At 34.7% G+C, this 27,910-nt stretch overlaps 1 protein-coding gene across 2 annotated transcripts; it reads left to right on the forward strand.

The window, feature by feature from the left end:
• Positions 1-90: 90 nt before the first annotated feature.
• Positions 91-27,848, forward strand: LOC129808248 (intersectin-1). 2 transcript variants are annotated; one of them, XM_055858071.1, is made up of 10 exons: positions 91-1,196; positions 5,719-6,393; positions 7,406-7,553; positions 7,638-7,874; positions 10,941-11,333; positions 11,395-11,835; positions 12,946-13,095; positions 13,166-13,439; positions 13,517-13,690; positions 26,931-27,848. In XM_055858071.1, exons 1-10 carry the CDS (start codon positions 514-516, stop codon positions 26,939-26,941), a joined length of 3,186 nt encoding a protein of 1,061 aa, XP_055714046.1. In that variant the 5' UTR covers positions 91-513; the 3' UTR covers positions 26,942-27,848. The 2 variants fall into 2 exon arrangements, with proteins under 2 accessions (XP_055714046.1, XP_055714045.1); XM_055858070.1 differs by lacking the exon at positions 26,931-27,848 and adding an exon at positions 25,366-25,541 and having other exon boundaries at positions 114-1,196.
• Positions 27,849-27,910: the final 62 nt, after the last annotated feature.

The raw sequence follows: 27,910 nt of genomic DNA on the forward strand, positions 1-27,910 counted from the left end.
CACATAGAATTTAACGTAGAAAATTCATTAAAACTACCTCACGTGTGATGTATTTAATTCCACTCGGCATCGACTTCGGTGAGCACTTCGGTCAGTCTCGTGCATGATCGTGACTCGGTTATTGATTTTGGAAAATTGACATTGCTCGAGGAATTTTTCGCCATTCTCGTGTGTGTGGTTGTGAAAAAGTGTTTTTCCACTGAATTCTGGGGCGGAATCTGTGTGATCAGCATGGCGTTGTGATCCTCTGGATGCTGCCCAAGTGTTTTTGTGTGGAAAAAGCCAGAGAAATCCGTGTGTTCAGTCTGATTGAACAAGTGCATTCCCCACCTTGCATCCTACGTTCATTGTAGCACTTTTCCCGGACTTTTCACCACTACGGAAAGCCAGGTGCTCGGGCAAGGTATCTCTGGGGAATCTTAGGAAGCAGTTCCTGGGATATTCAGTGACAAAATCAGTTGGGTTTTTGGAGTGTTTTTAGTGTGGGTGATTTTTTTTGAGGTTGGATAAAAAATGAGTGATCCTTGGGCGGTTACGCCCCGTGAGAAAATCCGCTATCGTGATCAATTTGCTGCCCTGAATCCCGTCAATGGCATCATCACGGGAGCCCAAGCTAAGGTCTTCTTCCTCCAGTCACAGCTACCACCCATTACGCTGTCGAGGATCTGGTCAATGGCAGACACAGATTCCGATGGCATGATGAACATCAATGAGTTCAGCATTGCCTGCAAGCTCATTAATATGACACTTCGGGGTCATGAGATACCAAAAGCACTCCCACCCATCCTTCTCACCACCCTCCTTTCCGCTGGCGGTACCCCCACAATGACACCCACTGGAGCTGGTAGTCTCAGTCCTCTGGATCCCCTCAAGTCCATCGTGACACCCCAACAGCCAATCCTACCGCCCCAAAATGTCCCATCGGCCGTCGTAGCACCGGCTATTATTCCGAATCTCCCCCAGGCTGCTCCCACGAGCGCCCCTCTCATGTACACCCCACCAGTGGCTCCAGTAGCTCCCCAGCCCATCCCAGCACCCGTCTCAGTGGCCCCCATGGCACAGGTTGATCCCGTGCCAAAGTACAACTCGGTGTCAGAGACTCCAACGCCTCTGGCAACCGGATCCCCATTGGCTCACAATGGCATCAAGCCCAGGTCCATGTCAGTCAGCGATCGGGTGCCCTCCATTGACTCTCCGTAAGTATCTTGCTTCTCTTGTAACCTCCCACAAAATTCTTTTTGAGCGAATGTGTGTACTTGGGACAGATCCTTGAATTTTTCATAATCCTACTAAAAAGTTTCTCTAAGGAAACATTACTTGATTAAATATTTATACCTTGCAAACTTTCTTCCTTTAACTTCAATTGTTGAGAAAAAAATTGAAAAGGTAAATTTTTGACCAATAGGAATACCATTAAGGAGACACCTTCTGGTTTCCTTATTGGACCTGATTGAAATGGAATAATTTTGTAAATTTTACCATGTGCTTTTGACATATTCTGAATCATGCAATATTATTGGAGAATTTTAATCTTTTCCCATTCGAATTTTCAGTATATTTTCTTATTTATAACCAACGTCATAAAAATATCTTGAGAAATAAAAGAAGAGTCTTTCAAAAGAGAACTGAAAAAATAAATCAGGAACTTTCTATTACGTGTTTAATAATATTATTAAAATACCAAAATTTCCTACTGTTTTATTTTTTACTGAATTGAATTGGTTCACAAATAATTCCGCAGCCTAATGAGAATAGCAAGGAAGCGGAGAAAATAATTAAATTTATTATTATCATATTATTGATTTTATTTTATTGTGCATCACCATATTTGTCATATTGCATTCCGACAAATTTAATTTGATTTATATTCCAAAATAAATCATTTATAATAATTTTTAACAGATTCCAAAAGTTCAATTAAAAAAAGGGATGGAAAAGTGTCCCAGGCTTTGCGAAATGCTCGAACTCGTGACTTAAATGCCATAACATCAAAAGTAGTTTCTCATCATTTACCAATTACCGGTACTCAGCTTATTGAAATTGATTTATTAATTAATCAAAAGAACCCTTCTTAAAATTATTTTAAGAGTAATAAAATTGATTTTCGGACAAAAATTACTTATCACTAAATAACCGGTTCATTACCGGTTCACAACTGATTTGAACCGATTTATATATAACTCAGAATATTTCCCAAAACACACCTCAGTATTGAATTTCGTATAAAAATTAGTTATCGGCTGCGAACCGGTTCATTACCGTTTCAAAACTGATTGGAATCGGTTCAGTTTTGTCGGAAAATTCAAGACCTTTCCAACGAGCCCAAACATGATCCCATTCGCTTTATAAATGCGATCCCTAGTGTCTTTTTATTCTTTGACCTTGAAAAACCGTTATTAGGAATGATTCAACGGTATTTTCGTCTAAGGACGAAATGTCCGCCTGGGTAATCTCTAAAACATACCCAAAAATGAAAAAAAAAATCGTACGACGCGTTTTTAAGCAATCCCAAAAAACATGGTTTTGGTGGAGAAAATGAGGGGCATATTAACGATTCTTGGGTCGACTTAGGGGGGGGGGTCCCCCGAAGATCCCAAGTCGCTATCTCTAACCGTTTGGCCTCTAGAGCTGACCATTTGTGAATTAAAATGCTCCATACGTTAGTTAATCATCCTTGGCCGGGACTCAGGATGATAAACGCTGGGAGTCCTTGTAAAAAGGAATTTATCCTTTTGAAAAATCGCCGTTTTGACAGCGAATTACACAAGAAAAACTAAAGCGATCTTGATGAAATTCGGTATAGGGCCAGTGTATTACTTAAGGAGTTATAAAGTCAAATGCTCTCATTTTGTATGGTGGCTACTGGAAAGAGGGGTGGGGGGAGGCGGTGGTAATCATGGATAAAAAGTTTAAGTAATACACTGACCCTATACCGAATTTCATCAAGATCACTTTAACAGTTCTTGCGTAATTCGTTGTCAAAACAGCGATTTATCGGAAGCATAACGGCTATTTTACAAGGACTCCCAGCGTCTATCGTCCTGGATCCCGGTAATTTTTTATTCTAAAATCAGCATCTACGTTTAGAACATTGGTCACAGAAGAAAAGTTTCAACCTATGCCAATATCTATCCATTGACATAGATTCCGTTCGTGGCGATTCCGGGACCGGATTTGATCATTCTTCAGTAGGTGATGTCAGATCCACCCTCACAACCCCCCCTCCACCTTTTTGGAACACCCCCAAATTTTGTTTTTCAATAACTCAGCCCCAATGGTATGGATCGTTCTCAAATTTTAGTATGTTACAGCTGGGCCAAAGAGCTTTCGATTAGTACCCAAATTAAGGTACTCCGACCCCCCTGACCCGAGCTAGATGGGGTCAAAAATTCAATTTTCAAATGGTCATATCTCCGCTTCTATTCATCGTATTTGGAAAAACTTCGGTATGTTGGAAAGCTCTCGTGGAGTACTACAACTTTTATGACACTCCAATTTCATCCGATTAAATCGAAGGATCGATTAATCGAAAAATCGATTTTCGATTAATCGATCTCACATATTTCGAAAACTAGAAGATGCTTTTTCTTTAAATTTTAGTATGTTGTAGCGGAGGTCGAGACCTTTCCAACGGTGGGTCGCACTCCTCCCTCGATGTTTCCTGACCCGAGCTATAACCAAAAATGTCTTGCCCGGACTGCATTTTTTGTGTTTATGAAGGAATTTCGATGAAATTTTACCATATACTGTATCTGAGAGCAATATCTTTCAAATAATGGGTCCCAGCCGTCTCTACCTTAACCCACTGTACCCCGACCCTTATACCCATATGGACCGGACTCTATCACTTATGTTTATTAACCGATTTCAATGAACTTTTTTTTCTCAGGTTGCCCTTCCATACTCAGACTATTTAAAATAGAAAATGACCAGTGATAAGCCCAGATAAGCTTATGGTAGCTAAGATTCTTTACAGGTGATCTCGAAATGCGTGCAACTCGGAATGCGCGAAAATTAGATTGTGAATTGAATTTTGGGGGTAAAGATCGCGTCGAGTAAACTGTTCTCGGCAGTCGAAATGGATGAAATTGGCTCGGCGCGATTCTTTACCCACAAAATTCAACTCACAATCGAATTTTCACGCATTTCGAGTTGCAAGCACCCCGAGTTGCACGCATTTCGAGGTCACCTGTAAAGAATCTCAGTTACCATAAGCTTATCTGGGCTTTTACTGTGTAGTTTTCACTTACATTGTGGTTGAGGTATTCGCGTATTCTTTCGATACTCAATTTGAGCCTCATGGTAGAAGGATCAGTCAGTCCCCGGGGACTGTCCAGGAGAACCGATTTAGTTCCGATTAAAGCCTTAAATACGCCTGGAGGTTCTTTCCTTGCTTGGAACCGCTAATTTTTTTACCCCCCAAAATTTCCACATTCCAACCCCCCTTCCCCGGAAACCACTTTTTTCAATAAATCTTCACGTTTTAGGCGATTTCTGAGAAATGTCACGTTGTTTGTCCGTCTGTCCGTCCGGCTGTCGTCGTCCCGGCAATCTTTTAATCTTATAGCATTACCTTCAAAATGCGCCTACTCTCGTTTGTGGCGATTTTCGGGGACCAGCGCCCATATAGTTTTGACCATTCTCCTTTCGGAAAGTGAGGTTATATTGGTCATAACCACAAAAAAAAAATTGCGGGAATTTTAGAAAGGATATATTCTTAAAGTCACTGTGTTTAAATTAATTTTTATTGCTAATTTGACTAATTTGTTCCCGGAGATTGGAATCAAAAGCTACGCAACAACGGAAATTTACTTAACCGATGGATGAAAAATTTAACCAAATTTAACCTCTAAAATATTCTGAGACTAAAATACTTTCGTTTCTAGGATTTCTAGGACTAAAATACATTCAAAAATAACCATAAAAAATAAAAAAAAATAATCATTAAACTAAATTGGTGAAATGGCACTTCGAATTTAAAAGAAATTTTAAGATTTTTAAGAGCTTTTGCAACCCAAAGCTTTTCGTGATATGTTTTATAGGTTATGTCTATCATAACCTTCAATAATTTGTTTTTATGAAATTCCGTCATGAATCTTTAGCAGTTAAAGTTAAAGTATCAAACGACACATTTAAAATCATTTCTAGCATATTGACTCGATATAACTCAACAAAAGAGCCTTGTGAGAAATTTTATTTTCTCTCACTGAGAGTCTAATTGTTTATTACATTTTCATCTTAACTGAAGAAAGTATTTCTCGTAGATGTTTATGTAATTATTGCGCATGGAACTTGCTAAAAACAATTGTTATTGGCATTAAATTAAGAAAGTGTTGAGTAATAGAACTTTTCTGTTTATCGATAATATTTTTAAGTGATTCAATCAACCTTGATTTCTGACCCAATTATGCCAGAAAATCCTTTTGATTGTTTCCAAATCTCTTGTCAAATTTTCTCTCTTGCTGCATATGAGGAGGAGCCTTGAGTAAATGTCAAGGATACTTCTTACAAACTTTTCCTCTTTTCTTCACTATTTGACCGAAATTTTTGTCATAATATTTCTTTGTGGAAAAATTTTGAGAAAATAAATCCCTTGGCCCTCGGAAAAAGGGAAGAAATGTATAAGGAAAAATGAATGTCCTGGGTCGCGGAAAATTTTGTTTGTGTGAGTCTTTCAAGAAAAAATCGATGCGTAAATAATTCATGGACTTGTTGCAGTCCTGGAACTGGTGATTGGGCCGTCAGGGACACGGTAAGGCGTAACTTCACGCAGGTTTTCAATCAACACGATCGCACTAGATGTGGATACTTGACTGGTACCCAAGCCAGGAATATCATGCTCCAGTCAAGACTGCCACATGAGATTCTGGCACAGATTTGGACTCTGTCAGATATGGACAGTGACGGGAAGTTGGGATGTGAGGAATTTGTCCTGGCAATGCATCTCTGTGACATGGCATTGCATGGTCAGGCAATTCCTAAAGAACTGCCACCTGAATTGATTCCACCGAGTTTCCGGAAGGTTTCTCGGCCTGGATCGACGACATCTTCCAGACACGGAAGTGTATCGTCGCAGGGCTTAATTGGGGATGCGGATCCGATGGCGGGTCTTCCGCAGACATCATTTGAGGACAAGCGCAAGGAGAACTACGAGAAAGGACAAGCTGAATTGGAGAGACGTCGAAAGGCCCTGATGGATATCCAGCGAAAGGAGCAGGAGGAACGGGAACGTAAGGAACGCGAGGAAGCGGAAAAGAGGGAGAAACTGAGGATTGAAGCAGAACTGAGGCGTCAGCAGGAACTGGAGAGACAGCTGCAGCGGCAGAAGGAGATTGAGATGGAAATGGAGGAGAATCGCAAAAGGCAGCAGGAACAAAAGGAAGCAGCCAGAAAGTAAGCCCTAAATCCTCATTTCCTTCACTGAGAGAAAAACGGGGGTGCGATTAACTTTTTTTCCTGGTAACTAACACTTTTTAGGTGTAAAAATATATCAACATTTTTTAAAGGTAATTTTACACCTTTTTAAGGGTAAAATTAACATGAAAAAGGGTAACTTTAACCCCTAATACACCTAAAAGGCATAATATTTACACCGTTTTCGGATCAATACTGCAGGGTAAAATAAACATTTCCGGAATGTTATTTTGACTTTTTCGGATTTCTCTCAGTGGGCAGTATTGATCCGAAATCTGTGTAAATATTATGCCTTTTAGGTGTATTAGGGGTAAAAGGCATAATATTTACACAGATTTCGGATCAATACTGCACACTAAAAGAAATCCGAAAAAGCTAAAATAACATTCCGGAAATGTTAATTTTACCCTGCAGTATTGATCCGAAAACGGTGTAAATATTACCCTTTTTAGGTATATTGTGGGTTAAAGTTACCCTTCTTCCATGTTGATTTTACCCTTGAAAGGTGTAAAATTAACATGAAAAAGGGTAACTTTAATCCTAATACATCTAAAATGCGTAATATTTACACCAATTCCGGATCAATATTACAGGGTAAAATGAACATTTCCGGAATGTTATTTTAACTTTTTCGGATTTCTCTCAGTGTGCAGTATTGATCCGAAATCTGTGTAAATATTACCCTTTTTACACTGAGTACAAAAAGAGGGTGCGATTAACTTTTTTTCCTCGTAACTTTAACACTTTTTAGGTGTAAAAATATATCAACATTTTTTAAAGTTAATTTTACACCCTTTGAAGGGTAAAATCAACATGAAAAAGGGTAACTTTAACCCCAATATACCTAAAAAGGGTAATATTTACACCGATTTTGGATAAATACTGCAGGGTAAAATTAACATTTCCGGAATGTTATTTTATCTTTTTCGGATTTCTCTCAGTGTTGATCTTCCGGAAAAAATTACACAAAATCGTTTTTTTTTTGCCCCAGGGAAATGGAGAGACAGCGTCAGTTGGAGTGGGAAAAGCAAAAGATTCAGGAGATGGAGCAACAGAGACAGCGTGAGCAGGACAATTTACTGCGACTGAAGGGACAGAATCAAAATTCCAGCATTGAACTCAGTACTCTCAATGAGAAGGTAAGTGGAGACAGAAGAACAAAAAAAACAAAGTCCCGGATGGTAAATTTTTTCTTTTCCGGGGCATTTATTCATGACACACAGATCAAGGAACTCTCTCAGAAGATCTGCGAGACACGAAGCAGTGTGACCAATGTGAAGGCCGTCATTGATCGAATGCGAACTACTCGTGATACATCAAATACTGAAATGACGAATTTGAAGAATAAGATAAAGGAGCAGAATGCAAAGTTGGTGCAGCTGAGTCAGGAGAAGGCGAAACTCGATGCAAAGAACAAGGCCAATCCCGCCGATCAAGAGCAAATGTTCAACAATAAGCAAGTAAGTGGAAATTCCATTGCAAATTTTACAAAACAGCTCATTTTACATTTTTTAACAATGCAAAATCAGCAGTAATACCGCCGCAGCTCATGACGGATGAGATTATTATTTTAACCTAATGCAAAAAGCTTCGGAATGATGTAATTTATGTTTTGAATTAAGGGTACGCGAAAGACAATTCGAGATAAAAACTAGTGATATGTCTAGCTAGTGAGATTCTTAATGTGATCAAACTCGGATTGCTTGCAAATTCGATTTGGAACTAAAAATTGCAAACTTTTTATTGAAATCAAAATATATATAGTAAGGTGGAGTAACTGGATCATTTTCCGAAAAGTGCTACTTACACTGAGAAAAAAGAGGCTGCGATTAACTTTTTTTCCTCATAACTTTAACACTTTTAAGCTATAGAAATATATCAACATTTTTAATGTTAATTTTACACCTTTTTAAGGGTAAAATTAACATGAAAAAGGGTAACTTTAACCCCTAATACACCTAAAAAGGGTAATATTTACACCGATTTCGGATTAATACTGCAGGATATAATGAACATTTCCGGAATGTTATTTTAACTTTTTCGGATTTCTCTCAGTGTAAACGCTTGTTTTTGGACTGATGAAATTCTTTTTTACTTCTTCTAAATCCATAGAATTATTCACTGTTTCATTCAGAAACATAATATAAAAAATTATCAAAAATATTAAAGAAAATTTATAAAATTATGATAATACTGAAATAAGTCAGAATGCACTAAATGGGTCGCCTTTTCGCTAATTCACTTTTAATTAAACCTTTGGATTTAAAATACTTTTTTCACAAGGAAAAAGCAATAAACGTTTTCAATCAACGAGCTGTCATTAGCGAAAATATCACTGCTAGAAAATTTTTAGTAAAGAACCCAGCTGGCACAAGATTGAAAATAGTCGATTACATTCACTTATTTAATGGACAAAAATATTATTTTTGCTTTTTCTCAAACTTGAATAGTTATATTACGTTACTGTAGTGACTATATTACGGAAATAAAAATAAAAATATTATTTTAAGTGGATTAGTCATAAACGATCCACATAGCGAAGCGCCCAGATTAGCACACGGAAGACGTTTTTTGGCCACAGCGGGCATTTTGTCCATGTGACGAAAGCTAGTGATAAGCCTAGATCAGCTTATTGATGGTGAGATTCTTAACTCGGAATGCATGCAAATTCGATTTAGAGGTGAAGTTGGGTGACGTCAGTCAATTATCTTGAATCCAATTCGTGAAATTATACAAATTTTGTATTTAAACCAAAATATCAAAGATTTGGATGGAGTGACAGAAAAGTGATATATGGGTGAAATGTAGACCAGAATGATCTCTATAATTTTGCCGAAAAAAATCAATTAATCAGAAGCCGAGATAAGCGAGGTTGTTTCTTTCTCAACTCGTTTTTTTTTCACCCAGAGCGCCCCAAATTGTTCATTTGTTGAACTTCAACTATATCAAAGAATTGTTGTATTTTGTGAGACTTTCCATTTAAAACCAAATTTTAAGTGTCTTGGTCGAGTAGAAGCAGTCAAATTGGCATCTGAGTGGTTTCAAAGCGTTATTATGGGAAAAGTCCATTTTTTCAGATTTAACACTTCGAATTTAACACTTTCTTTTAGAAAATTACATCTGCCGAACATCAAACTCTCATACAAAATGCATATGGCAGCAACTGCCACTTGGTCCTTCCAAGTGCAGTTTTTTGTTTTTGCAATATATTTACATTAATATTTAATTTTTATCAAAAATTTTATTACGAAAAAATAGCCAGATAAATTCTGCACGCATTCAATCAGGCCTCCAGGCGAAATGATATATTCTTCACTATAAAAAATAAAATTGAAAACTAAATTGGCAGCGGCTGCCACTAGGGTCCTTCCAAGTGTTAAACGACAAAATCGGACAGATAGCGTTGTCTGAGCGGAAAATAATGTATGGATGAAATGTAGACACAAGTGTCCTCTACAATTATGTCGAAGTAATCATCGAAATCGGTTCAGTGACAGTCGAGATAATTGAGGTTATGTGATATTGAAATTGGTTTTTCGACTGTGGCGCCTCTAGTGCTGGTCGTACAAAGTTCAAATGTTCTAGAAATCTATAGTGCTTTGCGAGACCTTTAATTTGCGCACTCGTCAAAATCGGTCAAATAGAACCGGAGATATGATTTTTTGAATTTCGTGAACTTTGAAACGAGTCGTGCGATTTTTTTCATTTTCGGTTATGTTTTAGGGAGTACCCAGGCGGACATTTGACCATGTGCGAAAATACCGTTGAATCATTCCTAATAATGGTTTTTCAAGGTCAAATGTTAAAAAGACCCCAGAGAGCGCATGTGATTATGTTTTGGGCTTGTTGGAAAGGTCTTGAAATTTGCTATAAAACTGAACCGGTACCAATCGGTTCTGAACCGGTAATGAACTTTAATTTACAGTGCCCGCTTCGTAATCCGGGTGATTGGTGGACAATATGACAGATGTCCGCTTCGTAATCCGGATTTAAAACAATTTTGAAGGATCTTTTGGGTGATTTATGAATCGGTTCAAATCGGTTGAGAACTGGTAAATGGTGAATAATGCGAAAATACATTTGAAGTATACATAGCATCTAAAGCTCTCTTCGGATTCGAGAGGTTTAACCCACTTCCCGAAGTTCCCAAAATCATAAAAAGCAAGAAATTTTATTGCTTTTTCAGAATCCTAAAGGTCACTTTCCTTTAATAATCCAATCCTAAGCTAAATTTTTCCACAAAATCGCGATTCTGAAGTCTGTATAAGTCACGAGTTCGAGCATTTCGCAAAGCTGGGACGCTTTGCCATCTCTTTTTTTTCAATAAAACTGTACTCGATGTAGAAAATGACAGAAGAATCTAAAATTGCGTGAGATATTTGAGGGTTGCTAGAAACACTTTGGCAACGTTTGAGCCCGATCGGAGTAGATAAAATTTTCTCACGGTTGCAATATATTGATTGTCTTCAAGAGCCTACTAAGAAATTCCTCAAAATTGTGACATTTGTGTAACTCTGTCTCTGCAGATCCAATTGCAGCAACTGCGCGACAAAGTGCAGGATACTGCTGAGAAGATAGCTGGAAAGAGGAGTGATATTGACTCGAATAAGGAGCAATTGAGTGAGATAAAGCAACAGCTGACGGAACTCATTGACAACTGTGAGACTCTCTACGGGGAGTACGATGTTCAGAGGAGTCAGGTGATTGAACTGAAGAATAACCGACGCAATGAGGCAGCAAATGCATCCTGGGGCGATGAGGATACTTCATGGGGAGCTGCTCCCGCCACCATCGACAGCACAAATGCCAAGAGCGGCGTTGTGCCTTCAATTCCCGGATATGCCCAATATCGCGCCCTTTATGCCTTTGTGGGCAGAAATGCTGATGAGATATCCTTCGAACCAGGAGATATCATCATGGTTAGTGATTTTTTTTGTAATTGCGAAGTGCTTGAAAGTTCATCATTTTCTTTGTGTTTAGGTGCCATTTGACCAAAAAGCTGAACCGGGATGGCTTGCTGGTGAGATTAATGGTAAAACGGGCTGGTTCCCTGAGTCGTATGTGGAGAAACTTGAAGAAGCTGTTGAGGAAGTGGCAGCTGTTGCTGAAGTAGCCCCAACGGACTCATATGCTGCCAGAACTCAGTCCATTGAGGCAACAACCTACATCGATACGAACAACAGCGCAGGCACAGCTGATTCCTCAGACTACTACATTGCCACTTATCCGTACGACTCAGCGGAGCCAGATGATCTCACTTTCAATGCTGGCGACGTGATCCTGGTCACGAAGAAGGAAGGAGAATGGTGGACGGGAAATCTCAGAGGGAGAACGGGCATCTTTCCCTGCAATTATGTGGAACCGGCGCCGCCTGGAGATGCTGGAGTAGCCAGCAAAAACGGCGATTTCCACAGCGACGTGGTAAGTTTTTCCTTTTACAATTTTTATCGAAAAGAAATTGGCATTCAATAAATGAGGAGTAAAAAGTCAAATTTGGTCAGCAAAAAATTCGAAATGATCAGTTAAAAATAAAAAAAATGGTCAGTAAAAAGTTAAAAAAGGGCAGTAAAAAATTTAAAAAGCAGTATTTTATTAAAAGCGGTCAGTAAAAAATAAAAAGTGGTCCGTAAAAAATAAATTGGTCAATAAAAAAATTAAAAACGAGAAGTAGAAATATTTGAGATGATCAGTAAAAAAAATTAAAGTGATCAGTAAAGAATAAAAAATAAGCAGTAAAAAGTAAAAAATGGCCAATAAAATATAAAAAGTGATCAGCAAAAAATTAAAAGTAAGCAGTAAAATATAAAATGTGGTAAAAAAAATTAAAAATTGGTCAGAAAAAAGCAGTAAAAAAATAAAAAGTGGTCTGCAAAAACAAAAAAAGGGGGTCAGTAAAAAATTGAAACAACCTTTAATGAAAACTAATCAATTGAGTTTTTACAACGCAACTGAGTTTTTTACAACGCAATTTAAATCCAAATTATACCTAAAATTGAACGGTTTTTGTGTTAATACATCCAAAAATGAATAAATATTTAAAAGCAAAATGAATTTATTGACTATTCGAAGATTACATACATAATTTTAATTAATTTATTTGCATGGCCGAAATTACACTCAAAGTGGCCGAAATTAGAAGCTGGCCGAAATTTGGCACACTTCCCCTATTACAAAATTCTACGAGATTTTTACGAGCGATTTTTATCAGAGTAGGCTTAATATTTTTCTGACCATTTTCTATTTTTTTTACTGACCAATTTTTATTTCTTATTGACCACTTTTTATTTTGTACTGCTCCTTTTTAATTTTTTGCTTATCATTTTTTCACTGATCAACTCAAATATTTCTACTGATAAATTCGAAGTTCTTACTGACCAAATTTAATTTTTGCTGACAAAATTGAATATTCTGACTGATCATCAAATTTAATTTTTTGGTGACAACTTTCAACTTTTCACCGCTCATTTATTTTTCCAAAAAAAAAAAAAAAAAACGATTGACTAATCACAATGGAATTTTGGGCCCTCGTAGAATAATTCCGTGGTTACGGCGAGGCAGGAAAATGCAGAGAGTGAAGCTAAATTACAAGCAGATGTTGATTCGGAAGTTTCACAGATCAATACAAGACCCAAAAGTGAATCTGTTGACTATTCTATTCCTCAATCAGCTTCAGCAACTCCTGTAAGTCAGAAGTTAATTCTAAAGAAAAAGAAAAATAGAAATAAATCCCTAATACTACTTCCTGGTATAGAGTTTCCGTAGCAAGAAGCACGAAATAGCCCAAGTGATCGCACCATACGAGTCTACGACTCCTGAACAGTTGTCCCTGCAGCGTGGGCAACTGATAATGATCCGGAAGAAGACTGACACGGGATGGTGGGAGGGTGAATTGCAGGCTAAAGGACGTCGTCGACAAATTGGTTGGTTCCCAGCCACCTATGTCAAGATCCTTCAGGGTGGACGCAACAGTGGACGCAATACGCCAGTTTCTGCCAGTAAAATCGAACTGACAGAGACAATTCTGGGTAAATATTTCGCCAGGACACAAGGATTTTGTGTGTAAAGAAGGAGAAATTGAATTGGATTGGTTCTTTCATTTCAGATAAAGTTATAGCTTTATATCCGTACAAGGCGCAAAATGACGACGAGCTGTCATTTGAGAAGGATGACATTATCAGTGTTGTGGGCAGAGATGAGCCTGAATGGTGGCGCGGAGAATTGAATGGGATTCAAGGACTCTTTCCCAGTAACTACGTCGGACCATTTGTTACGTCAGGTCAGAAAAAAATACTTTTTCTAGTGCTAATGTCTTTGATTTTGCAAAAATATCTCTAAAAGTCAAAACTGGTGATAGGGCAGCTCAATGAAGGGGCATTTTCCATTTTTGCATTTTTTTATTTATATTTCCTTAACTCTTTCCGGACCACAACATATCCAGCGAACGAATTTCAGTAAAACTCACTTTATTGTAAGTCTTAGTGGTCAAATATGATACTTTTATAGAGAAAGAATTTTCTCCGCCTCTGGGAAATTGGAAAACTCATGGGAACTCTCGTCCCCTAAAGAAAGCAAACGATACAAACTTGGACAAACTTCAATTTTCCAAAAGCCAATAATATCAATGTTGTGAATTATTTTTGCGTGTCAAATGACTCCTTTACAATATTGATCACTGAAACAAGAAGAATTATTGACCAGTATCTTCTGTGATGTCCAGGAAGTGCTAAAAAAGGACACCCAGCTCCTGCTTGCCAACAGATTCCTCAAAATATTTCACAGAATAACACTTTAACACACATTTCTCTCAACAGGATGTTATTGCAGACACATTAAGCTTTCTCAAGAGCCAAAAAAAACACTTCCTGGACAATCAGAATTCACCAAAATCTGGAAGAATAGGAAAAACTTCCCCGAAAGCAATCTCCTTCGCTGCCAAATGTCAAAATTATCGGCCATATTGACAAAAATTTCGCTCCCGCTTGAATTTTCTTACAAGGTTGGTGTCAAAAAGCAAATGGCGGACATTGGCGGGATAACCTTACATTTGACCTCTAGATTTTTGGGGACGAGAGTACCCATCAACTTTGAACAAGTTTTTTGAAAATTTATGAAAAAATTGTTTTTCGAATTTATGTAATCTGTAATTGTTAGTTATCATTCTTATTGGCCCCGAGAGGTTTTTCCTTATTCGGGTCTAGAAATATCAAAAAAGTCACAATATCTGCAAGGAAGCAGAAAATCGAAAATTCACGATTTTTGACCAAGAATATCTTAGCTCAGGAGTTAATTAGGATCCTGCAAAAAATATCCTAGATTTGGACATCCTTATAGTTTGTAATTATCCAGAAGAATCGGAATTTTATCTATTCTAAATAGTCTAAAAAAATTCTTTTTTCCATGGGTACCCAGAGTCCCAAAGGAGACGAAAGAGTTAAAGGTCTCTGCAAATTTTAAATGATTTTCCGTCAAAATGGAGTATTTTGACGTAAATTGCAAAATATTGACGAATATTTCTGCCAAAATGGAGTATTTTGATATTGAATGTGTCAATTTTGGAAAGCATTTTCGTCAAAATAGGGTATTTTGACGAGATCATTTCATTTTTGGCAAGCATTCTGTCAAAATGGATAATTTTAACGTAAATCGTGTAAATCTCGACGAGCATTTCCATCAAAATTGAGTATTTTTAGGCAAAATACAGTATTTTGACAAGAACATTTCACTTTTGACAAGCATTTTGTCAAAATGGATAATTTTAACGTAAATCATATAAATCTCGATGAGCGTTTCCGTTAAAATTGAGTATTTTTATGAAAAAGGTGTCAATTCTGACAAAATGCAGTATTTTGGCCTAAATCAATACAATTTTGGCAAGCATCTTCGTCAAAATCTAGTATTTTGACGAAAATCGTGTCAATTTTGGCAAACATTTCTTTCAAAATGGAAGTATTTTGATATTGAAAGTGTCAATTTTGGAAAGAATTTTTGTCAAAATAGTTTTTTAACGAGATCATTTCATTTTTGACAAGCATTCTGTCAAAATGGTTTTAACGTAAATTCTGTAAATCTCGACGAGTAATTCCATCAAAATTGAGTATTTTTAGGCAAAAGTTGTCAATTCTGACAAGTATTTTCGTCAAAATGAAGTATTTTGACGAAAATCGTGTCAATTTTGGCAAACATTCCTGTCAAAATGGAGTATTTTGAAATTGAACAGGTCAATTTTAGAAAGTTTTTTTCTCAAAAAAGGGTATTTTTACGAGATCATTTCATTTTTGACAAGCATTCTATCAAAATGAATAATTTTAACGTAAATCGTGTAAATCTCGACGAGCATTTCCGTCAAAATTGAGTATTTTAAGATAAAAGTTGTCAATTCTGACAAGTATTTTCGTCAAAATGTAGTATTTTGGCCTGAATCATCAATTTTTGTCAAAATAGTTTTTTAACGAGATCATTTCATTTTTGACAAGCATTCTGTCAAAATGGTTTTAACGTAAATTCTGTAAATCTCGACGAGTAATTCCATCAAAATTGAGTATTTTTAGGCAAAAGTTGTCAATTCTGACAAGTATTTTCGTCAAAATGAAGTATTTTGACGAAAATCGTGTCAATTTTGGCAAGCATTTCTTTCAAAATGGAGTATTTTGATACAGAATGTGTCAATTTTGGAAAGCATTTTTGTCAAAATAGAGTTTTTTGACGTAATCATTTAAATTTTTGACAATCATTCTGACAAAATGGATGATTTTAAAGTTAATCGACGAGCATTTCCATCAAAATTGTGTATATTTAGGCAAAAGGTGTCAATTCTGACAAGTATTTTCGTCAAAATGTACTCTGAGAAAAATAGTTTGCAAAAGGATGTCAAAAGTTGGTCACCACTCCATGTAATTAACCGAGAAAGAGAGTAACCCATTTTCCAACCAACTTTTTTGCAAAAATTGGTTGATTTTGATCTCTTTTTTGGTCAAATCGAATTTGATTAACTTTTTTTAGCAAAAGGATGCAAAAGGGTGCAAAAATTTTCTTTTGGGGTATTTTCACTTTCTTGCACTTTTTTGCATTTTTTGCGTTTTTTCTTCTTTGTTCCTCTTCGATGTTCTTAGACAAATATTAAAACAATAAAATTTTCACTGCAAACTTATATATTTCTGCTTACTTTGGCTAGTATAAATTCGTTTTGTACATGTAAAATCACATAGGTCATTCATTGCAAAACAGTTTTCTGTATTAAATCTTCTGCGAATTTTGTATGCATTGAAATGCTTATCTTCTTCACATAATAACTTCTTGCAAATTATATAAGTCACACCATTATTAATTAAGAAATACTGAATCTCATAAAAGTTCATTGAATGATAAATAATATCATTTGTACTCATAATTTCATTAAAGAATTCACAAGTTTGGTATACGTAAGTTCTAGCGAAAATTTGGAAATTAGTCATTTGCCTGAGTTTTGCAAAGTACATTTTTTTCTTTATATCATTGGGTGCAATTACATTTTTAAACTCACATGGTCTGATTTTATCCTCATATTTTGGCCATTCTTCATGGCAGAGAAGCAAATGTGCATTCTTCAAATTAGCCTTTATGGCTAAAGACATCGATATGTTTCTTCTGCCAGAAACCATTTTAGAGTAATCTTTAAAACTAGAATGCTTTGCTTCGAATCTGAAGCATGATAGGTGTCGAAGCGGCCCGCTTTGTGTAATTATTCTCTCATAATGATTTAAGAAGTGGAACTTTGGCTTCAAACTATCATTGAAGATTTCTTGATACATAAAATTTAACATTTGAATGAAATTACCCAAAACTTCAATATCTTGTTGAGTCACTTGATAACTTAAAACAATTTGAACAATCTTTTGGAGAACGACAATCAGTTTCCAGGTTGAATTAGTTTTAGGAACTAAATCCCCTATTAGAAATGTTATTACATTAATGAAAGTTCTAGATTCCGCGGCTGTCATACGAAATTTATTTTTTGTCAAATGAGCTTGTGTTATTAATGTTGTTGACTTGGAGTCTTTTTTCGAATACGTGAACATTTTTTTCCTTAAGTTAAGTGTACGAAGATTGAAAAACTTAGCTACGAAAATAAATTGATAAAGTGCTTTTGATAAAACATAATGCACGACCCCTTCAAATAAATCGTGCATAATATCTGCACTAAAATTTTCTGTGACATGAAAACCATGCACAGAATTAAATACACTGGATTCAATGATGCCTGTTTCTTTGGGATCAGCGGTTGTGAGATCTTGATCATAATTATTTCCATTACGCAAATAGTCCTCATGCTCAATTGTATCATGTTGCATATCGCACTTTTTTCGCTTACAAAAGCGACAATAGTAATTACTTACAAAGGATGAAACGAAGCGGAGCATTTTATTAAGCTCTGAATTATCACCAATAATCAGAGCTAATGAAAAATACACTCTTGTAGTGTCCCTGTTGATTGAAATATCCAAACCTTCAGAGTACAAGGAATTTATAAGATCAACTAGAGGCTTGAAAAAGGAATTTATGTTTTTGTTTACTGATTTCTGAAGGCCAAACATTACAGGGAATATGTAATCCAATTTTGAGCTGATTGATTCTGGCAAATTTATGAACTTCATGTAAACTCCTTTTATAGAGTGGGTGGTAGCATGAGGACCACATGGATTATTAATTTCAAAATCATCACTATAGATAATGAAAGGAAGAACAATTTTATCTGGTGAATAGTTTGTCATATAAGTCTTAGCATTCGTGAAATTGACGATATGACTTGTAGTATTCATTGATTTTATCAAGTGATCATAAATACTTTGCAAAACATTCGGCAACTCTAGGAACTTTTTCAATATAAATTTAAGTGGCAGTATATGAGCTACGTCTTCTTCATTGATAGAAAATTCTTCAATATCTTGATACACATTGAGATTTTTCAAATGTTCAATAAATTCGTGTTCTGTGTCTTGCCCTAGGAATGGCTGGTCTAACATATTAAGTACAGTCTTAAAATCAAACATTTTTGGTAAAGGTATATCATTTTTAAACTGTTGAGACAGTAAACTTCCACAAAATTTAGTTGTATCTGTTATCATTTCTTTTACAAATATTACATCTTCACGAGAAAAATTACTTTTAGAATGCAATGTTAACAATTTCACTGTCATTTTGTTCTTGAATTCAGTTGACAACTCTTCAATATTTAATAAGGGTTCGGTATTAAGATTATCCAATCTCATTTCGATGCCTTCATTATTTTGCGTTATTAATCCTTGTTCTTCAGATTCGTCTAGAGTGCTCTTACAATGAATTTTTATATGTTTTTTAAAAGACCAGATGGATTGGAATCTTTGTGTACAGTTGTCCTGACCACAAATTAATACTTTCTGTCCATGAAAATGTCTTAAATGTTGGACATAGCTTTCAACATCCCCAAATGGAAGGGGGTTTTTACATTTAGAACACAACATTTTAATTTATTTTGATGTTATCTTTTACTACTCGAAGGAAATCATTGATACGTCCAGAAAATTTGTCACTATCTGTCTCAACTTCAAAATTATAGAAGAAAATACGTATGAAATACCATACATTTTCACATTCCAACGCGTATTGACCGTTATGTAAAACATGATACGCCTTAAACGTGAGATCCACAGCTTCCAAAAGCGTTGCAACTTCAAAACTTACATTCTTGATGCAATAGACACGATACGATGATTGCTGATGGAAAATTATTGGGTGAAACTTTCTGTTAGTGTCATCCAACTCCTTTTGTCGCATCTTCATGTAATTTTCTGGATTCTCAGTGCCATCAACGAGATCTATTAGCATGGCCATTTGAGAATCCGCGATAGTTGACTTTGATCTTTTAATTTTCATTCGCGCTTTTTTTTGAAACACAACATTGGGCTTCAAAACCGCGTGCAACAACAAAAGAAAGGTTCTCTGCTTGGTATCTATAAAGAAAAAAATATATAAATCTTAGCATTTCCAAAATTTTATTAATTCCACTCCCAAATTTTACTTACCTTCATCTGCACCATAATCAAGAATTTCTTGCAAATTATTCTTTGAAGCGTGGTCTTTAATGAATTGCTTTAAAATGGGACCAATTTTCTCGAAAAACATTTCCCATTTGTTCTCAAGAGATTCCACTCCAGGAAATAATTCATTAAAATCCGCAGCAATCTATACAAAAATTAAAATAAATTAATTTGAAGAAAAAAAATGAAAACTCTTAATATTACTAAAGATTTTCCATTCTCATGGCCATACAGAGGCCATTTCTGCAAGATATCGTCGGTTGTTCCGTTGAATAAATCTTCTTTCCGGAGGGAAAAAGTTAGTTTCCAAATCTCCCTGACATTCACAGACATTTCTTCAGATACCATTGTCTTCAACCATTCTTTCATGTTTGGAAGATCTTGGTTGTTTTCTGCTGAGTTTGAACCTTCTACAACTTCTGCGCTGTGATCATCATCATGAGTACGCTTCATCCTCTTCTGAGCACGCTTCACGTTAGCGTATTTGTTGTACAATCGTCCACCGTAAGATTTTCTCATATTATTTTTTGGCTGGAAATAATGCCCCTAAAAAATACATTAATGAATATCAACCTGAAATAATTTTGAAATCTTACTTTTTCTTCAGTAGGGAAGTGCTCTTCAATTCCTTCGGAAATAGTCTTCATTATTTTGCAGGAAAGCAAAATGTTGTGATCGTTTCCATACTGAATTATAATGGAAATCAGGATATCCCTGTGTCTATCATCAAGACATCCATTATGAGAATAGTACTTTTGTACCCTATCCCATTCTGGATATTGCACAATATCATCTAAATGAAAAGAGAACCACGTTTTTCGTGGGGCGGTTTTTGCAGCGCTTGGTGTTGAGGAACCCACAATGTCTTTCCACTCTCTCCACTTTCGCTTAAAAGTTATCCGGCTACCATGAGAAGAAAGAAGGACTTCGATGTCTTTTTCATCAGCTTCCTTCAACCGAGCCACAGTGACGTGCTTTTCTGCAGAATAGAAAAGAAATATGTATTTTGAGCCCAGAAAATTTTAGAGAACTCATCCGCAAAGTGAGGTTATAATTGAAGAAAAAACTTCATCTTACCTACAAATTCTTGAAACAGCTCGGGAACACCAAACTCCAAGCAAAGTGCTTGAAGTTCACTCCTTTCTATCTTTTCCATATACTTTTTTAACACAAAGGAAACCCCAAATATAAACTTTTATCGAATTAATATGCAGATGATACACAACGAGATCGTGGAAAATCACATACTGACTTCAAAACGGACTTTAGAGGGCGTTGCTATACAATTCAATTGTAGGCAAAAATTTGCAAAAATTTGCACAAGGATGGCAATATTTTGCAAAAATACACCCAAATTGAAAATATTTGCAAACAATTGCAAATTTGTCGATTAATGCAAAGTTGACCTCTAAAATCAATCAATTTTTGCATCCAAATGCAAATTTTTGCCAACTATTTTTTTCAGAGTAGTATTTTGACCTAAATCACTACAATTTTGGCAAGCCTCTTCGTCAAAATAAAATATTTTGACGAAAATTGTGACAATTTTGGCAATCATTTCAATCAAAATGGAATATTTGAACATAATTGTGTAAATGTTGACAAGTGTTTCTGTAAAAGGTGTGGCAAAACGTCCGAGGCTTTGCAAACTGCTCGAATTCGTGACTTAGATGATATACCTCAAAAGTACTTTCGCATCATTTACCATTTACCGGTTCTCAACCGATTTGACCCGATCCATAAATCATTCAAAAGATCCTTCGAAATTGTTTTAAAAGTTAGCGGCTATGAACCGGTTCACTACCAGTTCGGAACCGATTGGACCGATTCAGTTTTATAGGAAATTCCACGACCTTTTCAATGAGCCCAAACATAAACGTAGCTGAAGTTAGCCGAAATCCACCCAAAAAAAGGGTTGTGTCTTGGCTCACACGAAAGGTTATTAGCCGACAAATGGTTTGTCGGTTTTCATTGGAAATTAGGGTAAGTGTGCCAAATTCCGGCCAGCTTGCAATTCCGGCCACATTTTTTGTTACTCGAATTTCCATGAATTTTTAGTTTTTATGTACTCTAGAGATTATACAATGCAAAAGAATAACAAAAAATGTAGCTTCGACAAACGAGATGACGCGAAAAAGATATTGGAAAAATTCCCAAAGGGCAAGGAACAATGAGAATGAAGGTGGCCGAAATAGGGCACCAAAGCTATGTCTACATTTTTATTCATTTTAAAATGTATTAGGAATAATTTTAAAGTAAATAAATACGATAAACTGTCTACAAGGTTCTAAGCAACATTCCTAAAGTAGAAGGAATGAAAAAAAATCAATTTCTATTAAACATATTACATTTCAAACTTGAGACTTTGACGCTTGCATGCAACTATGCCGAAATTTGGCACACTTACCCTAATTGTCCTCGGACGAGTCACTGAGTGAGATCAATGCCTGAAATTCTTCAAGTGTCGCTGCAATTAACGGAAAAGTAAATTTTCATGATATAAAAACGCAAATCGACAGAATGCGTAATTCCCAACGCACAATAACTTTTGTTTGTAAACATGTTTTCGGATCTTCCTGCGAGAGAGAGTGAGATCTAGATCTAGTAATCTCGCTCACTCTCATAGAAAGTTTCGAAAACAAAGTTATTGTGCGTTGGGCATGAATCTCAACAGAAAACAACTGAAACTAAAATATTTAGTTTAAAAAGAACACAAAACACTTCCTTTTATTATTTTTTGTTTCTTTTTTTTTTACTTTCTGCACTTAAATGACATTTACTCGACAACTCTCCGGCAGATTTCGTCAAATTCATCTCGCCCAATTCGCCATTTTCGCCTTCTCAGAACAGTTGAATAGAATTTTCTTTCTAAAAGCAGTCTTTGCCAAATAAATTGAAAAGCGCTTTTCTCGTCCTGATTAAAAAAAAAACGCAGTTCTACAAAGGTGCAAAGGAATAAGTTTCCTATGAAAATATGTCTTTTAGGTGTTTTTTTACCCCATGCCTAATACTAAATATTTACCCCAGCATTTTTGAGAATGGTCACAAAATTACCTTCTAGAAAACGGCTCGATAAATATATTTCCTTACAAAATAGAGGGAAATGACTTTCTGAAAGTTGTAGAGTGGTAAATTTTCTATAAAACTGCGCTAATTAGAAATTTTTAGGACGCTCGGGTATCTAATAAAAAAAAATTATCCGTTTTGTGACTTTTTGCCCCAAACTCCCCTGCTTTGTGCATAAAATGAAGTTTTAGATACTTAACAAACTGAAAAAATTGGTTAATCAATTTTTTAAGGTTATGTATTTTGAAAATGATATTTTTTCGACAAAGAAGGAGCCCTAAGCATTAATCACAATGGACTCTAAATCTTCTAAAATGTATTATAGCTTTGCAAAATTTTCCATTTGTGTTTTAGGTTCTTAAAATCAATCGAACGATTCGCGACATTTGAGGTTATGTGTTTACAAAATATTGTTTTACCTTCAAACAGAACCCAAAAGAATTTTCTAACGTCAGTCTGACAAACTCTCTAAATATTCTAAAAATTTAGACAGCTTTGCAGAACTTGCATTTCAGTTGTTCAGAGCAAAAAGAGTTTATAGTAGTATATCAGTATATGGTGCAATCCTGCTCTATATTAGATTATCAAAATCCAATCCATATTTTATAGCAAAACAATAATAACTTCATTTTATTGTTTTAACAATAATAAATTTATTTCACTTAAATAATTTATGCCCGGCACACAATAAATTTTGTTTATAAACATGTTTTTAAATTTTCCCATGAGAGTGAGCGAGATGACTAGATCTACATCTCACTCACTCTCATGGGAAAATTTGAAAACATGTTTACTAAACAAAAGTTATTGTGCGTTGGGCATTATAATCAAAAAAGAAAACAAAAAACGATAGAGTGCAAGTTCAGAAGCATAATATTAATATAAGCGCTCCTAATAAACTTTTCATTCTAATATCAAATAAACAATACTAAATTGAGGAAAAAATACGATTACAGTGATGAAAAGAAAAAATGCGATAAAAAAGAAGAAATGGCACAAAGCTAGACTCGAATCCGAGACCCTCCTGATAGATTTCTTTGGCTAGCACGCTGCTTCACTGCCGCCGATGTGGGTTAGTGAGAAATTATTTATAATGTGTCGTTGTATAAATCGTTTATTGGCTTTTTCTTATTAAAAAAAAAATAATAATATTATGAGTTAAGCCACGTTCTGTTTGATGACTTTCCGAATCTATAATAATAATCAAAATTTCAGTCTTTTTCCTTAGTTAGATAAAAGTGATGAGTTTTATCGTCTTATTAAAGCCTAATGGTTCCAGTCGCCCTCTCTGGTGTTCGTTTGACAAAGTTAGTTTGTTTTTGAGAGTTGTTTGCCATTCAAGGTTCTTTTTCGGGTTCTGGATAATTAAAATATGTCTAATGGAACCTCATTTTTGACTATTTAAATACTAAAATGAAACTTAAAAGCCGCTTACGCAGTTTTTGGCACAATAAAATTTACTTTGATCATCATTTCATTTTCAAACTGCGGTGTTGTATCCTAGAAATTTAATTTCCTGTTTTTTATGTCCAAATTTTGGGATTCTTTTTTAATAAAACAATTTAAAATAGCATTCTATCATCTAATAGAAATAATAATATAAAAATTATAAATAATAAGATGAAAATAATTAATTGCGATATTCCTTTTGCGTCCTATCAGGAATACTTTTTTTCATTCTCTAATTAGGGTAAATTAAGCTAATTCAAAACCTGCTCGAAATGGAAACTTTTCGCTACTCCAAGTGGAAACATAATTTTTTTTCCATGATAAATACAGTATTAAATATTTATTTATATATTTTTTATACCTCAGTTTCATTATTTAGTTAATATTGCTCCAAATAAAGCGAAAATCCATTCATATTCACATATTTTAATTTATAAATATCTCAGAAAATTAAAAGTACCTTTTCACCATTGATTTTTTTATCGATCGAACATGCTTTCCAATGAAAAACACAATAAAGTGACTGTTGTTTATTCGTTTTGTTTAACATTTATGTCATATTTCTGGCTAATTTTAGTTAAATTAAGTGCTAATCTTTATTGTTAACGGTACGTGAAGTTTTCAAATGAAATAATTACCTATTTCGTGAACAAAAAGGGTTTTTCGGAAGTGTCTGCAACTGCTTCAATAGGAAACACCGGAAATATGATTTTTTGGAGAGATTTTCTTATTGTTTTAGATGGAAAAAGAGAAAAGACCAAGAATAAGAACAAATTCTGCACACAAGAGCAACTCAACAAGGTTTTGGAAGCCTTTCGTCGCGATTTCACTTATACACTGTTTGTCTCCAATTAGAAACTTTCCCTTGTCTCCATTTGGATTAATATGTATCCAATAGCAGCATTTTACACTCGCGTATTTTTCTTGTATTTAATAAGTTTTCAAATTATATTTAAAGAATTTTCACTAAACAGTAACATTCTAGAAGAGTCAAGGAGCAAATTTATGTAATTCTCTTCAGGAAAAATATGTACTTAATGTGTTGAATCTTCTGTCAAAGTTAAAGCGTCTGGAAATGGTTTTGAATTAGGACATTTACCTTAATTATTGAATTAAAAATAATATATTTATATTTTTATGAATTTTAAGGTTAGGTGAGATCTTTATTTTTATTTAATTAGCATCGTCGTTGCTTTATTTGTGCTTTTGATTTTGTCTCTTTTTTTCATTTTTGTGTCAAAAAAATTGTGTTTCGCTGTGTTTGTAAATAAAAAGAGAAGATAAAAATTGTAAAAAAAGCGCTTTAAAAATTGATATTAAAAAGAAAATATTTTTTTTTAGTTGATAAAGATTTTTTTTTTATTTATTTCTGTTTTATTTTTAGGGACCTCAGTACGTAAATGGGCAAAGCGCTAGCTTTGTGATGCAGAGGTTGTGGGTTCGATTGTAACATCAAACCCACGCGTTCAATAAAAAATATCGACATGGTAATTTAATACTTGAAAATAATAACGCGGAATAAACATTGTATTACTCTGGTATCACACTTTCACTTTAAAATTTTAAAGGGTTCCCATTAATTGCCGTTAGGGTGTCTACACAGATGAACAAAATTGTAGTCCTAAGTAGTGCCTATTGTCTGAAGTCAATGGATATTTAATATTTTGTTTAGTTTGTTTTATACAAATTTTTAAAACCTCACTTTAAGACCATTTTTTGGTAATTCTTAGAGAAAATCCAATTTTACACCTTGAAGGAGTGGTTTTACAAAGTTTTTTTGTAATTATCAATATTGAAGCACAGCTAATGAGCTTTCTAACGGACCGACACTTTTTAAGTTCTGTTCACTAGAACCTGAGATATAAAGGATAATGTAAGGCAAAGCAAAAAATATATAAAAGTATTAATAAAAAAGACATTGTCACGTGATGGAGCAAAACCTAGGATGATTAACTAACGGATGGAGCATTTTAGTTCAGAAATGGTATATTTTTCTTAAATTCTTTATGATTTTTAAGTCTTAGATCACACAAAAATAAATATAACACGAAATGGTAGGCACATGTACAGAAAATATATTTTTATTGAATTTAAAATGTTAACCAGTGTTACAAATAGAAAATTTGTCAGAAAAATTCAAAAAATTGCGAATTTTACGTTTTTTTTCATATAGGTTTTTGGAGCTGTTATCCTCATGCAATCATTATAAATTTTGAGCCAATAACATAACATTAGATACTCTTTCATTTGGTAAAAGTTTTAAAATGATTGCATTGGGTTTTATACTAAAACTAAAAAATCACTTAAGAAAAAATGTACCATACTTTTGACGGAAAATGTATGAGAATGCTCCGCCCTGAACAAAACCAAGGTCAGATTCTTAATCAGGGGACTTGACTCTATCAAACGTACCATGTGAGATCTCCGTTAGCAAAAAAAAAAGTTGTGAATTTGTTGCACAGTGTTATTGTGCACTGCGCATTATGCCTAGCGCACAATAACTTTTGTTTTGTAAACATGTTTTTGCCTTTTCCATGAGAGTGAATGAAACATAGCTCTAGTTATCTCGCTTACTCTCATAAAAAATTTTGTAAACATCTTTTCAAGATTTCCCGTGAGAGTGAGTGAGCGAGATGACTAGATCTAGATCTCACTCACTCTCATTGAAATGTCAAAAACATGTTTACTAAACAAAATTTATTGTGCGTTGGTCATTATGCTTAGCGCATAATAACTTATTTTGTAAACAATTTTTTGACATTTCAGTGAGAGTGAGTGAGATCTAGATCTAGTCATCTCGCTCACTCTCATAGGAAGTTTCGAAAACCTGTTTACAAACAAAAGTTATTGTGCGTTGGGCATTAGGCATTAATTTCCTCAAATTTTTTTTTTTTTTTTTTTCAAAACAGTGTAAAAATGTAATATATTTTCTATATTTTTTTCTTGCAGGAAATGTATAAATTGCGCTTAAAAATCTTATATCAACGGGAGAAGATGGTAAGAGGATGCTGATGACCCACAAATAATAACAATATATTTACAGACAAATAGTAATATTATACATAAAAAAAATTAGTGAGACAAAAAATTGCAAGAATTGACATTGTAAACATTATTAAATTCCTGTTGAATTTAGTTTAGTGAACACACAATAATATCGAAGTATTATCTGAGATTTAGGAGAAAAAGAGGGAGATCACTCTTGTGGACAATTATGTTATAATGTTGATTTTTTTTTATTATTTTGGGTGCGTTAGGAAATATTTAATAGCTGAATTTATCAAAAAAAAATTAAGAAAACGGCCCACAAATTGTATATTAAATGACTATCGAGTCTCCAAGTTAAATTAACTTATGTTTGTTGACTATTATTTAGTTTGAGGGATTAATGAGATGCTGGGAAAAGATTGATTATGCAAGAAAATATTCTCATAAATAATGTGCGAGAAATTCTTACAAAAAAAAATTAAATGTTTAATCATAATGGAATATTACACAAAAAAAACAATTGTAAAATGATCGAACATTTCTTTCCTTTCGCTTTTGTGTAAAATTGTACTTTAAAAACAAAAGAGAATAATTGAAAATAATGTTTGGCTGTTGATGAAAAAAAAAGAAACTGCTGCTAATATTTAATTGACACGACATCCAACTACTTAAGGCAGATGGATGAAAAGAGACAAAGAATTATTTAAATGACAAAGAAATTAGTCACTGTAATAAGTTTTTTTTGCGCAGGAAACACTTCTTTTTAGGGATTCCCCCTGTGTTTATCATTCCTGTTCCATGTTATTATATTCTTAAATAAGATGCTACATTCTTTGAGTATTCAGTCAATGCGAACACAATAAAAGTATACAAACGATATTCTTGTGAGTTTTATTCTACTTCTTCTTCTTTTGCTGAAGACTGCACTTAAAAATAAGCCA

This window comes from Phlebotomus papatasi, chromosome 3 (genome assembly GCF_024763615.1).
Source record: "Phlebotomus papatasi isolate M1 chromosome 3, Ppap_2.1, whole genome shotgun sequence".
Classification (NCBI taxonomy): Eukaryota; Metazoa; Arthropoda; class Insecta; order Diptera; family Psychodidae; genus Phlebotomus; species Phlebotomus papatasi.

Bases quoted from the DNA above. Each gene is read 5' to 3' on its own strand.
- LOC129808248 (XM_055858070.1), top strand. From the start codon at position 514: ATGAGTGATCCTTGGGCGGTTACGCCCCGTGAGAAAATCCGCTATCGT. The intron at 7,554-7,637 runs GTAAGTGGAGAC...CATGACACACAG, and splicing joins TCAGTACTCTCAATGAGAAG to ATCAAGGAACTCTCTCAGAA. The intron at 7,875-10,940 runs GTAAGTGGAAAT...CTGTCTCTGCAG, and splicing joins AAATGTTCAACAATAAGCAA to ATCCAATTGCAGCAACTGCG.